The 14,322-nt window shown below is 42.9% G+C and overlaps 1 protein-coding gene across 1 annotated transcript; it reads left to right on the top strand.

Annotated features, from left to right (window-relative positions):
• The first annotated feature begins 41 nt into the window (after positions 1 to 41).
• alg5 (ALG5 dolichyl-phosphate beta-glucosyltransferase) lies at positions 42 to 12,364 on the top strand. The gene is made up of 10 exons (XM_088321481.1): positions 42 to 341; positions 2,106 to 2,274; positions 3,935 to 3,981; positions 4,086 to 4,154; positions 6,205 to 6,297; positions 6,369 to 6,482; positions 8,360 to 8,419; positions 8,484 to 8,635; positions 10,216 to 10,301; positions 11,763 to 12,364. Exons 1-10 carry the CDS (start codon positions 279 to 281, stop codon positions 11,876 to 11,878), a joined length of 969 nt encoding a protein of 322 aa, XP_088177607.1. The 5' UTR covers positions 42 to 278; the 3' UTR covers positions 11,879 to 12,364.
• The last annotated feature ends 1,958 nt before the right edge of the window (positions 12,365 to 14,322 follow it).

The raw sequence follows: 14,322 nt of genomic DNA, 5'->3' as shown, positions 1-14,322 counted from the left end.
ACGTCGCCACTACGTCACAAGCAACGACGTGTCCATCCGGAAACCAGTACTTCCGCGTTGCCTGTGTGTTCACTCGTGATTGGAAGCCGACGAAGAAGAACATGAACCCCAAATTAACTTAATCAAACATGAACTTTGTCTCGTTTAAATTGGTTAAATGACCGCCGGGAAACGTCCTCGAAACTGTCAAAATCGCAAATAGTCACCCAAAGAAAGAAGAAAGCTGAAGAGCTCCGCGGCGAGGGAGCCGCGGGGAGTTCAAAGCCAGTCTTCCCAAAATGGACTGCATTTGTGAAATTTTTGGAGCTTTAATGGCTTTTGCGATCGTGGCGATCGTTGTGGTAAGTTTGTCATGTTGTTACTGTTGATTTGAGTCAAATGACGGACTAGAAATCGTGTCCTATTCATAAATAGTTACCAGGGTTGGGTAGGGTTACTTTAACTTGATTACTTTCAATGACTTTTGGATGACTCCAATACAAAACATGCTAATAAAAGACAAAGGAAACTCAATATGAATAAAATGATGACTCACAACACGTGGTAAGCTTTCTCTCCTGGCTTTGATCTCAGGCAAAACTAACTACCGTAAATTCCGGACTATAAGCCGCTACTTTTCTTCCAAAGGTTCAACCCTGCGGTTTATACAGTGATGCGGCCAATTTATGTAATTTTTCTAACAGCCGCCAGCGGCGCTCGAGTTCAAGGCACATGACGCAGCTTACAAGATAAACGCAATCGAACAGTCCGATAAAGAAGGAAATAGAGCTACTGCACGCAAACTTTACCTTGCGAGCGTGTTGCTAGCGTGTTTTTGAATAAGGGAGCGTGGGACGACGTCTATATGACAAAGTTTCTTTCCCATATTAAAGGAGGGAAACTTTGATGACGACAGTTATAGGGAGGAAGATGAGAACGTTTTACCGTGATTTCTATATGTACGGTAAGTTTTATTTAACAGACACTTTAACCGTATTGCGAGCGTTTTGTCAGTAGCGTTTTGCTACCCTTCACAGGCACGGTTTGGGATAAAAGTTATAATATTATTATTAAAGCTTTACAAAACTCTCTCGGTGTACCGTCTTTCTTTGTAAATATGTGTAACCATGTATAATATGTATTTGCAACTATATATTTTTGTCATGTATTTATTTGTATTTATTTTGGACACTTATTCTGATAAGTCTTGCACTGACCAATTAAAAAGAAGGGGCGTAACAGACGCGGGGGAGGACGGGAAGTGGGGACCGGTAAAGGTGAGTGTTTGTGGACACGGCAGACAAAGGTGGATATATATTTTTCCCACCCTTACCTTTGGAAATATACACTTTTTTTCCTTGGATTACTTTAAACGGGACCCGGACTGTGCAGGTCTGCATCAAATCTTAACTACCGGTATCATTTTCCGTTCATTTTCCCGGCTGTGGTTATTAAACTGTGTACTTTGTGCTCAGTTAAAATCGCAGACTCAAAGTAGGGTTAGGGTTAATTTTGCGATTGTATTACATGTTTTAATGTGGGCGCATGCGGCTTATATACAGGTGCGGCTTGTGTAAGTACAAGAGCGGTTATCCACTTAAAATGTGGTGGGTGCGGCTTATAATCAGGTGCGCTCTATAGTCCGGATTTTACGGTAACTAAAATGCGACAGAAACAAAATGTATATCAATCCAAACAGCTTGCCAAAATCATTTTTGCCCTTCCATGTATTCTGTTACTCCCCAAGCCTGCACAAAATTTAGTAATATCTGACGGGAAGATAGATAGATAGATAGATGGATAGATACGTTATTTATCCCTGTAGGGAAATTCCCACTTCCAGCAGTATCCTTGTGTTGAAAAATAAAATATTAAAATAAAAGATACAGAATACAAAAATACCCAATATAACGTGTTGCTATAGAGTATTTAAATAGTGCTATGGAAAATACACAATGTCATAAAAATAGGGTAATATGCAAATGTGGGAGTAGGGCTCGATGTGGGCTTTTACTCCCCCGGGTGGAGTTAAAGAGCCTCATGGCTGTCCGTGGAACAAACAAATACGAGAGCGGGGAAAAACGCTTGGTTGAAAAATCGAAGTATGACATCCGGCCTGTTTTCAGTTGGTGATGGCGGCGCACGTCACGGCCGGCGCGGCCGACTTGACTCGGGAGGAAAAGGAGAAAGGCTTTCTCGCGGCGAGCGGCGCCGTCCAGGAATTCCCGAGTCTGCACGAGCCGCCCTCTGTAGAACTCTCCGTGGTGGTGCCTGCCTACAACGAGGAGTTGAGGAGTGAGTGAGATTAAACCTGATGTTTTGACTGCCTCTTTAACCGGCTTGTATTCTGTCGTGCCACGGAAAACGAGTGCTAAAACGGAAAAATACAGAGAAACACACCTTCATATTTTTTAAGAGAAATAAGAACATTCAGTAAAAATGAAAAAAAAGAAGACAAAGTAAAATTCAAGAAAAATAGATATATTTAAAGAGGAAACTATGAAAAGAAAAAGGGGAGAAAATGGCTTTTTTTTCAATTGTATTGTTTTCTTTCTTTTTTACTTTCTTTTTATTAACATGTTCCTTTTTTGCCTCTTTTTCTCATTTCCTCTTCCCTGTTTTTTTTATTCATTTTTCCCTTCTTTTTGTCTTTGTGATAGGCTGGCTAAAATGAAAAGAAAAGGCCTTCTTTTTGCTCCCTTTCAGTCTCCGTCGTTTTTAGTCTTCCTTGGACTGCATTTGGGTTGTACGACACGTGACATTTAGTGAACAAATGTAAAAGACTGTCCCTTTAAGAAGAGCTGAATTTTTTTTTATCGACGCTGTTTTTGTGGAGGGCCAACCTCACCTGAACCCTGGCTTCCAAGGACCCCAACCAATGTTCCCTGTAATTGTCCAGGGGTCTGAGCGTTCACACAAAGTCGGTGAGCAACGCTTGAAACAACAGTGAGCAACGGCAATCCCAAGTGTGGCAACTAAGTCATTATCAAACATGTCCAAAACTTAACATCAAGTTACATTTTGCTGAGTTTTCGGCAATGCAAAATTATTTTTCTCTTTTGAATGAATTGACCCATGTACTATTGCAAAGGTTGTACGGCCTACAAACGTCGTTTATTCTTACAATTCTTTCACAAGATTTCCATTTCTTTTTATTTCCTGACATATTTTGTCGCCTAATATTAACATTTTTGGGGGCTTATTTAGTCTGTTGTAAGATACAGAACTGTACTTAATGACATTTTTTTAGTGGAAGTACAATGTTGGCAACAAGATTCACTTCATATCATAGGAAATTATTTGAATGCAAAACAAACTTTTTCTTCTTTTTTTCATGGTTTTTTTTTTTCTACTTTTTAAAAATTCTTTTTAAAAAATCTCATTGTGTTTATTTTTTCCGAGCTGTTACTTTTTTCTTTTTGTTCTCTATTTACTTTTTTTTCCCTTTGTTTCTTTCTTTTCTTCTTTTCTAAATTTTTCCTTCTTTTTTTTCTCTTCCTTTTGTTTTTTTTTCCTCAGCTTTTCACTACTTTTTCATTTTGGTATTTTTTTCTTTTTTTGTTCTATTCCCCCCTTCCTTTAAGTCATTTTGTGCATAGTTTTACATCATATTTGGTCATGTTGGGATTAAAGAAGCAAAAACCACCCGAAGAGCCGTTTAGGAGCCGAAAGAGCCGGTTCCTTTTAGTGAGCCGAGGCGAAAAAGCCGGTTCTCGACAACCTCTACTAACTTTACTCAACTTCTTCTACTTCGACTCAACTTCAAAATACCGCATTTAGGACACAACGTCAGGGGAACCCGTGTATTTTTACCTTCATGCACTGTAACTTTGACTTAATTCGCTTCCTAATAATAAATATAATAATAGATAATAGAGGGAACACTGACCCCAACTCAATTGACTTTAAGACCCCTGCGTTAAATGACCTTCCCTCTATTTCTTCTATATTTCAGTGCCCGTGATGCTGGATGAGGCCATGGAATATTTGGAGAACAGGCGGGTCAGTACCACAGGCGCTAATCACGATTCTGAAAAGGCTTCGTGCTGTTCGTACAAGCTCCAGCAGATGGCGGCGTTAAACCGTTTTTGTACTCTGATGCATAGAAACAGCAAGCTTCGTTCACGTACGAGGTGATCGTGGTGGACGATGGCAGCAAAGACAAAACCACGGAGGTGAGAACCGCTCTCAACCGATGGCGTGGTTCTTCCTTGCCCACCAATATCGAGAAATGATTGTTTTGTCCCCACCAATAGTATGCAACCACTTCAAAGTACAGTGTGTATAGTGAGTGCCTCTTGGTGGTACAACAATACTTTATTCAGTAGAGAGAACAATCGATTTGAATATTAAATGGTAAATGGTCTGCATTTCTATAGCGCTTTTCAAGTCGATGAAGACCTCCCAAAGCGCTTTACAGTGTGCTTCACACTGACCCATTCGCACACACACTCACACACCAATAGGGAGTCAGCCTTCAAACGTTTTGAGGATCATCAAGATGCTAAATGGTGAATGGTCTGCATTTTGATAGCGCTTTTCAAGTCACGGAAGACCTCCCAAAGTGCTTTACAATGTGCTTCACACTTACCCGTTCACACACACGCTCACACACACCATTAGGGAGTCAGCCATGCAAGGCGCAGACCTGCTTATTGGGGGCATTAGGGATTCAGTGTCTTGCCCAAGGACACTTCGACATATAACACGCAGGCAAAAATAAATGAGCCATCATGCCAATCTTAATTGATACATGAATACATTTGTATTTTTTTACATACAGGGTTCGCACGGCCGCTTGAAATCCTTTAAAATGCTTTGTGTTTAATGTTGTGTTTTCAAGATCAGGAAGATGCTTGAACTTTGGGTGAAATGAATGAATGAAAACTTTATTCGAACATTAAAACAAACAAAACATTAACTCAACAACAAAATAGTATTACATAATATGTTCGAAAAGGGGTAGTCAGAAGCAAATGCTTATATATTCCCTACCCCTTCATCTTGTGTGAAGTGCTTTAAAATGTTTGAAATTGTTGCCGTGTTTCTCAACAGTCTGACTCTATAGACCACGCCATAAACGAGGAAAAATGACGCAAAAGTGTGTAAAAAACGCATATAAGACTGCTCTAGTGGTTTGTCATGATGGCCTTGTCGTGTGAAGCATCACCACCTCCTACTGGTCACACCCAAGAGGACAGCTCTATTTAGAAAACTGGCTCTTTTGGCTCGGGGATCCCTGAAAAACGACTAAAATATTCACAAATCTAAAACATTTTTTGGGAAAATACAAAACAGGTTTAGATCTTTACACACTGAACAGTTCAAAGTTGAAACACAAAATCCCTGAAAAGACCAAACAATAAAATAAACGTTCAAAGTATTAATACTTCAGTGTTATAAAAAATGATATAATGCAAAATAACTCTTTACAATGCTATTTTTACCAATGTAGACACAGAACTTCTAAAAACGCTAAAAATATGAATTCAAATCAGTAAAATAAACAGCAAAAGATCCGATTGAAGGCAATCAATGTCATTAAATCGAGTCCAAATTTGGCTCATTTTCTTCTGTTTTTGATAAATACGTGGGCTTTGTTGAGGCAGAATTCATGTCAGTTTATAGGAGCTCATTGTCAGAAAGTGGCATCATAGAAAGGAACGGCTCAAAATTGCACAAAGTATGTGCTGGCAGCAAGGGGCCAGGAATGATATCACGCATGTGGTTTTCTTTTATTGTAGGATGAAAATGGTGAAAGTAAGAATAGGACTCTTTCGATTACAGTCCAAATGTCAACCCTAACCCTCAAAAAGATAATAAAGGAGTTTTTCTCTTGTGCATCTAAAATTTTCGCAGTTGCAGGCTCAACAAAAGGAGCTCCAATGATGATTTCAGCCAAAATATAGAATATTTTGAAGATCCATAAACCACCTTTAATGTTTCTTACAAATCCTCAGATGTTGTTGGGGCCATTACTGCATGAGAAATCTATTCACGGTATGGCCACTTTCGCACGTAGAAATCGTTTTATTATTCGCTAATTAGCTTCTTTCATCCAACTATCACTTTTAATGTCATGGTGATTTAAAAAGAGACTAATTAATTACAGGTATCTATTTCAAAACGTAACAAATTGTCAGTGATGTCACGTTGGCATGATATCGGATTGTAGCCGAGCAAAAATCGATGGCGTCCCCGTCTGTCTTTGTTATTGACCACTAGGTGGCCCTGCGGTACACCAAGAAGTTCGGGGCAGAGAAGGTGCGAGTCCTATCGCTGGTGAAGAACCGAGGAAAAGGAGGCGCCGTTCGCTTGGTGAGCACGGCGAGACCGTTTCTAGCAGCGGGAGCCAGCGAGCGCGCTAACTTTGACTTTTCTGGGAAAAGGGAACGCTGAGCTCCAGGGGCCGCCTGGTTCTCATGGCCGACGCCGACGGGGCCACCAAATTCGCGGACCTGGACAAAGTGGAAGCTGCCCTTAAAGCCCTCCGTCCAAAACAGGTTCGACGCTTGGAACAATAATCGCCGGACTAAAGACGGCACACGTTCTGTTTACTCTCGCCACCTTGTTCATTTTTTGGAGCGAGAGTCTTGTATCCAATTCAGGATTTTAAAAAGAAGGCTTTCGTCCAATTTCCCAAAGTCTTAAATGTGCAAAAACGAGTTATATTTGTTTGAAGTCAAAGTGTCATTTTTCATGTGTCATGATAAAAATGCCTCGTGAACGTAGGAGAGGAGTCAGTTTTGACTGAGGATCTATCATGTACTGCAAACATCCTTTTTTGTTTTCCATGTCTAAAACTTGGAAATGTTTCAACTGGACCTTTTTGGAGAGGGCGTCGTCGGGCATCGCCCCAAAATATACGCAGAGACGAAATATGGCAGAAAGGGAACGCAGTTTATTGCATCATCCACGTTCAAATTTGTCCAGGAGACGCTGGGCTTTTTTTACTGTGTTCTCCTGATCACGTGATGTTTTTCTCGGATTCCAAAGTGTTTTTTCTCGGAATCGACTCGCTTAGTCAGCAACTTGTGATTTCTTGGTTCAACATTGTTTCATAGCATCCATACCATAATGTGATTTAAACAAAAAATATCGATATACATTTGTTTTAAACTACCCCTAATTCATTTGGTGATTATTATTTTTGATGAACTTGATCTTAAAGTTGATTTCAAAAAGCATTCTAAAAGTCTTCAACTTGCTGCCTACTCTACGCTTTCGGTCTTTTTTTTTTTAGCAGCCGGCTCGCCCGCCGTGTCCCGACCGGTTTAGCTCCTGTGTGTTATTTTTGCCAGTCTGCCCCATTTTGGTTTCTTGCCCTTTGTTTGTACCATGGCTACAAGCACTTGCAACACAACACCGGTCTTTCTCCACAAAACCACAGAGACTTTTCTCTAAACCCTTTCCATCGATGAACGCTCGCTAGGGTGCCGGTCTTCTTCCCTCGAAGTTGCGTCTCCAGAAGTCGAGGATGCGGACAGACAGTCTTAATATATTGAATAAAGCAAGGACATATAGATAGATGTTATGCAAAACCATGTACTTGTTTGCAATGTTCCCTCTAATTTTCCTTACGGGTCCGAGCGTTCACACAAAGTCGGTGAGCAGTGCTTGAAACAACAGTGAGCAACCATAATCCCAAGTGTGGCAAGATAATTAATTATCAAGTCCAAAAATTGACATAAAGTTACATTTTGCTGAGTTTCCGGCAATGCAAAATTATTTTTCTCTTTTGAATAAATTGACTCATGTACGATTGCAAAGGTTGTGCAGCCTAGTTACTTTTTCCTACATTTTTCTTTTCATTTTTTTTCTGGCTTTTTTCAAAATGTTTCCTTCTTTTTTTCTGTTCCTTTTGTTTCTTTTTTTGCTTTTCACTACTTTTTCATTTTGGTATTTTTTTCTTTTATGTTCTATTCCCCCCTACCTTTAAGTCATTTTTTGCATCATTTTACATAATATTTTTGTCATGTTGGGATTAAAGCAAAAACAACCCGAAGAGCCGTTTAGGCCCCGAAAGAGCCGGTTCCTTTTAGTGAGCCGAGCCAAAGGAGCCGGTTCCCCGACAAACTCTACTAACTTTACTCAACTTCGTTCTCGTTCGACTCGACTTCAAAATACGCATTTAGGACACAATGTCGGGGGAACCCGTGTATTTTTACCTTCATGCACTGTAACTTTTAATTCGCTTCTTAACAAGCAATTTTGAGCCCTAGATTTTCTTGTGCGCGGAGAATGTGTGAGCAGTGCGCGATCGTGCACGCGCGCAGCTTAGAGGGAACACTGCTCGTTTGTATGTTTTAGGATTTAAGAGTAGTATAAACAGTATCACTCGTGCGTGACAACATAAACGCCATTTTTCTTTATCCTCTAGGACAACATGGCCATCTCCTGCGGTTCCCGAGCTCACCTGCAGGAAGAAGCCGTGGCTCAGGTAACCCCATTGCCGTCGCTGCCTGCCGCGCTTCACTCAAACCCATTTCCTGTCTCCGCTTTAGCGCTCGCTGTTCCGCAACATCCTGATGCGCGGCTTCCACTTCCTGGTCTGGTTCTTTTGCGTGCGCGGCATCCGCGACACGCAGTGCGGCTTCAAGCTTTTCACGCGGGAGGCGGCGCGAGGCACTTTCTCCTCGCTGCACGTGGAACGATGGTGAGGATTTTCCCAGGGTTCGTACGGGGGCTTGAAATCCTTCACTTTTAACATTGTGTTTTCGACGTCCGGACAATGCTCGAATTTTGGGCCAAGTGGTCGAAAATGCTCACGTTGATCGCCGTTACTGGCAGTCTGACTCGATAAACCACACTTTTAAATGAATATATATTTTTTTTAAGTGTGTAAAAATGCCGCTGACGGTGGCTCCTGTCCTCGTTACAGAGTTGTCGCGTGAAGCGTTACTGCCCCCTACTGTCGCATCCAAGAAGGCAGGCGCATCAGACAGGTCACGGGAATTCCGGCTCTTTCTTTGAGAAGCGGCACTTTCAGCCTGGCTTCCTAAAAAGAGCCTGCTCTTTAGGCTCCCAAACGACTCCGCGGATTTTTACGCACCGAAACGATGTAAATTCAAACGACATGAAATCCCCGAAAATTCAAAACAATCAAATATGAGTTTAGAGTATCAGAGACTCCGTGTCAGAGGAGCCGAAATCGAACCCGTGACTTCTTGATCCCGAGACGAGCTATTTACCTTTGAGCGACTGCTGTCCCTAAGAACGAAAGATGAAATGCACTCTGCTTCGGAGCAATCAATAACATTAAAACGAGTCAAAATTTGGCTCATTTTTCTGCCTTTTCTACATAAAGTATTAAGTTTCGACTTATTAGCGAGACTGAAGAAATTACCAATTTTGTGTTGATTTTAACCTTCCCTCGACGACAAGCACCACGACAATGACGTCATCTCAAAGCAACGAGATCTCTTTGGCCGAGATTGGCGTGCGGACGAAAACTCGAACTGCGAGACCAAAACGAAAATGCCTGACGAAAAGTTTGGAGTGCAGTAAATCTTAGTTTAAAAAAAGTAATCGGGTAATAATGACAATTTTGTGTCAAAATGTTGCGTCCCGGGGATGCACGTTGATTTGACACTATGCGTCCCCAGGAAAAATGATGTGTCTAGGACGCGGGCAAACCAGAACACTGGGGGTTTAATGTGGTCTTTTACTCCCCCGGGTGGAGTTAAAGAGCCTCATGGCATTATTATTAGGTATTATTTTTTTTAACACTTTAATGTTTTACATATAGTATTATGTACATCTACATATTTAGATATTTTTGTATTTTTTAAAAAAGGATTTTTATTTTCATATGAATTGAAAGGGGGCAGCACAGCGGGGCAGTGCGGAGTTTGTATATTCTCCCCGTGCTTGCGTGGGTTTCTTCCGGGCACTCTGGTTTTCTCCCACATTCCAAAGATATGCATTTCAGGTGAATTGGCCGGTCCAAATTGTCCCTCGGTGTGAATGAGCGAGCGAGTTGTCTGTCCCTGTGTGCCCTGCGATTGGCTGGCAACCAGTTGAGGGTGTCCTCTGCTCACTGCCCGATGATTGCTGGGATGGGCTCCAGCACCCCCGCGACCCTACTGTGGATAAGCGGTGCAGCTAATGAGATGAGATGAATCGGACGGACGAATGAGTTTCATAGATGAAGACCTCGACCTTTAAACTGAAACGGATGAAGTCGAAAGCGGCGTCCCGGTCCATATCGATAAAATGTCTACTTGTGTTGGGCAGGGCTTTCGACGTGGAGCTTTTGTACATCGCGCAGCGCTTGGACATCCCCATCGCAGAGGTGGCCGTCAACTGGACCGAGATAGAAGGTAAGGTGCGAGGGGGGCCGACACAGAACGCCATTTGCGAGGCACCGGAGGACGCTTACCTTTTCGGCACGGGAAATCTTAATGTTCTCAAACATAAGGAGGATTCATTTGATAACCCCACGAGCCGATATCGCGAAACGCACCCTCGCTCCAAAACGGGCGTGGTCATCGGCAGTGTTCCCTCTAAGCTGCGTGCGTGCGCAATTGCGCACTGCTCGCACATTCTCAGCGCACAAGAAAATCGAGCCAGCGCATAAAAATGAGGGATCAAAATTACTAATTAAGAAACGATTTAAGTCAAAGTTACATGAAATGAAATGATCTGCATTTCTATAGCGCTTTTCAAGTCAATGACTTCCCAAAGCGCTTTACAATGTGCTCCACATTACCCAATAGCGGCCTTGTATTGCAGCCATGTAAGACGCTAACCTGCTTATTGGGGGTATTAGGGGTTCAGTGTCTTACCCAAGGACACTTCGACATGTAACACGGACGAGCCCGGATTCGAACTGGGATCCCTTGATTCCAAAACGCTCTACCTCCTGAGCTACTGCCGCCCCATGAAGGTAAAAATACACGGGTTCCCCTGACGTTGTGTCATAAATGCGGTATTTTGAAGTCGAGTCGAAGGAGAACGAAGTTGAGTAAAGTTATTCGAGTATGTCGAGAACCGGCTTCTTCGGCTCGACTCACTGAAAGGGACCGTTTTGGGTTGTTTTTGCTTCTTTCATCCCAACATGACCAAATATGATGAAAATTTATGCACAAAATGACTTAAAGGAAGGGGGGAATAGAACAAAAAGAAAAAAATACCAAAATGAAAAAGTAGTGAAAAGCTGAGAAAAAAAAAACAAAAGGAAGAGAAAAAAAAGAAGGAAAAATTTAGAAAAAAGCCAGAAAAAAAAGAAAGAAATGTAGGAAAAGAGTAAATAGAGAACAAAAAGAAAAAAGGAACAGGTCGGAAAAAATAATGAGAATGAGATTTTCTTTAAAGGAATTTTTAAAAAAAGTGAAAAAGAAGAAAAAGTTTGTGTTGCATTCAAATAATTTTCCCATTATATCAAGTGAATCTTGTTGCCAACATTGTACTTCCACAAAAAAAATGTGATTAAGTACAGTTCTGTATCTCACAACCGACTCAATAAGCCCCCAAAAATGTTAATATTATGCGACAAAATATATCAGGAAATAAAAGGGAATGGATATCTTGTGAAAGACGTTTGTAGGCCGTACAACCTTTGCAATAGTACATGAATCAATTCATTCAAAAGAGAAAAATCATTTTGCATTGCCGGAAACTCAGCAAAATGTAACTTGATGTCAAGTTTTGGACATGTTTGATCATGATGGAGTTGCCACACTTGGGATTATGGTTGCTCACAGACTTTGCGTGAACGCTCAGACCCGTAGGGAAAATGACAGGGAACATTGGTCATCGGGCGTGTATGTGTGCGTCCGCAGGCTCCAAGCTGGTTCCGTTCTGGAGCTGGCTCCAGATGGGCCGAGACCTTCTCTTCATCCGCTTGCGCTACCTGACGGGAGCCTGGAAGCTGCAGACGCCTAGCAAAAGCAACTAGCCTATAACCGGAGAGACTTTTTTTTTTAATGTACCCGCCTCCTCCACAAGAGGGCGTCATCCGTGTTCCAATTGTGACAAGGGCCCGTGTTGGCTTCAGACGGACACTCTTTTTGTGTATCCTTCAACTTGAAAGCGTTTTTCAAGCGAAAGCAAAACATCTCAGCCCGTTTACTAATTGGACTTTCCACTCGGGGCTTTAAGTACTTCTCGTGAGATTCTACTCGTCGTACTCATGCCCGATGTGAGTCAACGATTGCATCGTTCCACCTTTCTATGAATTGCTACTTGTCTTATGAGTGTGGGAGAATAAACCCTAAGCAGGGTATATATTTTGCTCGCCTTTAGGAAAAGGAGCAGTTCAACAGACCAAAATTCAATTGAATTTTAAGTTCTGACCAATGGATATCCAGATTGCACAAGGCTATATTTCGCCGTCCTATCGAATGATGGCTTATTCTTCTGTGGAAATAAATCTTTAAAACACTCTCTGGGTTATGTGTCCATTAATGTCTAAAAGCTCCATGTCTATTCTTCACAATTGTTGCTCTTTTTCACAGTGCAATTAGTATCTGGAGGCAAAACTGCAATACTTGTTTTTGTGTCTTCAAAAGAGTTTTAAAGCCCCACTGTCGGATATATAGCGACCTCTAGTGATGGAAAAATGACTTATTCGATTAAATAAAACGCGACTAATTTAGATGAGCCAAAAACAACATGCACGCTCATAAATCTAATTTTATTTTCTTTTAGATTCCTTGTCATTCTATTCAGAACTTTAGTCTCCATTTGACAAAGTTGACGTTTTTTTTTCACTGTTTCCTTCTCTAACAGGTCATACTAGCCGCTCGGCTGCAGGTTTTGGTTTGCTGTTATTGTCCTGGCGCTTGACAAATTCTGGTATGCTCTCGCAATCTTTGGAATTGCCTCTCCCTCGAGCGGCTAGAGTTAGTTATTGTTGGGAATTAAATATTGAAATGTAGCGTTTACCAAATTGTTCGAATGAGTTATCGGACTCCATTAAACAAACACAACCTACATTCACCCAACAATGCGCGCTCGTTTCTTGATGGAAAAGATGAACAAGAAAAGCCGGCAATTTCACACGGGGGCAGATTTAATTTCATTACTATTATAACTAAGTGTACTCCATCGAAAATGGCCGAATTAGTGTCGTTGGAGTCTCTGGGGAACCCTCTCTTCAAGTCCTCCAGCCTTTTCTCGGCCCACTTCTTTCTGCAAGATGGTGTGCCGGCTCCTCCCATGGGCGTGTCAATGAAGTTTCAACAACGTGAGCTCCACCACCTCGCCGCGATGTCTGGAAAACTCAAAACAGCAGAGCGTTTTCAAACATTGCCTGCCGTCCTCCGTCATCGGGGCCCCTCCGCGTCTGGATGCGCTGATTATCTCATCAGCCTCACGTCCCGTTCCCGCCATTCCTGTAAACATCATTCTCCACTAGGGTGCCCTGAACTTTCACTGCTCATTAAACTTAAGCCTACTCGGTGAAAATCTTCATTGCTCTCAATAAATGTAACTTGTGTCCAATCGTATAAAATCCATCCATCCATCCATTGTCTTCCGCTTATCCGAGGTCGGGTCGCGGGGGCAGCAGTGTTAAAAGGGAAGCCCAGACGTCCCTATCCCCAGCCACTTCCTCCAGCTCATCCGACGGGACCCCGAGGCGTTCCCAAGCCAGCCGAGAGACATAGTCTCTCCAACGTGTCCTGGGCCGTCCCCGGGGCCTCCTGCCGGTGGGACATGCCCGGAACACCTCCCGAGGGAGGCGTCCAGGAGGCATCCTTATTAGATGCCCGAGCCACCTCAACTGGCTCCTCTCAACGCGGAGGAGCAGTGGCTCTACTCCGAGTCCCTCCCGGATGACTGAGCTTCTCACCCTATCTCTAAGGGAGAACCCAGCCACCCTGCGGAGGAAACTCATTTCGGCCGCTTGTATCCGGGATCGAGTTCTTTCGGTCATGACCCAAAGTTCATGACCATAGGTGAGGGTAGGAACGTAGATCGACCGGTAGATCGAGAGCTTTGCCTTTCGGCTCAGCTCCCTCTTCACCACGACAGACCGGTACAGGGTCCGAATGACGGCAGACGCTGCACCGACCCGTCTGTCGATCTCCCGTTCCATCCTACCCTCACTCGTGAACAAGACCCCAAGATACTTGAACTCCTCCACTTGGGGCAAGACCTCCTCCCCGACACGGAGGGAGCATACCACCCTTTTCCGACTGAGAACCATGGCCTCGGACTTGGAGGTGCTGATCCCCATCCCGGCCGCTTCACACTCGGTTGCGAATCGCTCCAGCGAGAGCTGAAGATCACGGGCTGAGGAAGCCAACAACACCACATCATCTGCAAAAAGCAGTGACGCAATGCTGAGGCCCCCAAACCGGACTCCACCCCCGCCAAGGCTGCGCCTAGAAATTCTGT

This window comes from Urocampus carinirostris, chromosome 17 (assembly GCF_059441175.1).
Source record: "Urocampus carinirostris isolate Australia breed hairy pipefish chromosome 17, RoL_Ucar_1.0, whole genome shotgun sequence".
Lineage (NCBI taxonomy): Eukaryota > Metazoa > Chordata > Actinopteri > Syngnathiformes > Syngnathidae > Urocampus > Urocampus carinirostris.
The sequence above is the reverse complement of the archived record's forward strand: the minus strand, read 5'-3'. Positions and strand labels throughout refer to the sequence as shown.

Coding starts and splice junctions, on each gene's coding strand:
- alg5 (XM_088321481.1), top strand. CDS start 279: ATGGACTGCATTTGTGAAATTTTTGGAGCTTTAATGGCTTTTGCGATC. Junction 8,636..10,215: donor TCGCTGCACGTGGAACGATG/GTGAGGATTTTC, acceptor TGTGTTGGGCAG/GGCTTTCGACGTGGAGCTTT. Junction 10,302..11,762: donor CAACTGGACCGAGATAGAAG/GTAAGGTGCGAG, acceptor GTGCGTCCGCAG/GCTCCAAGCTGGTTCCGTTC.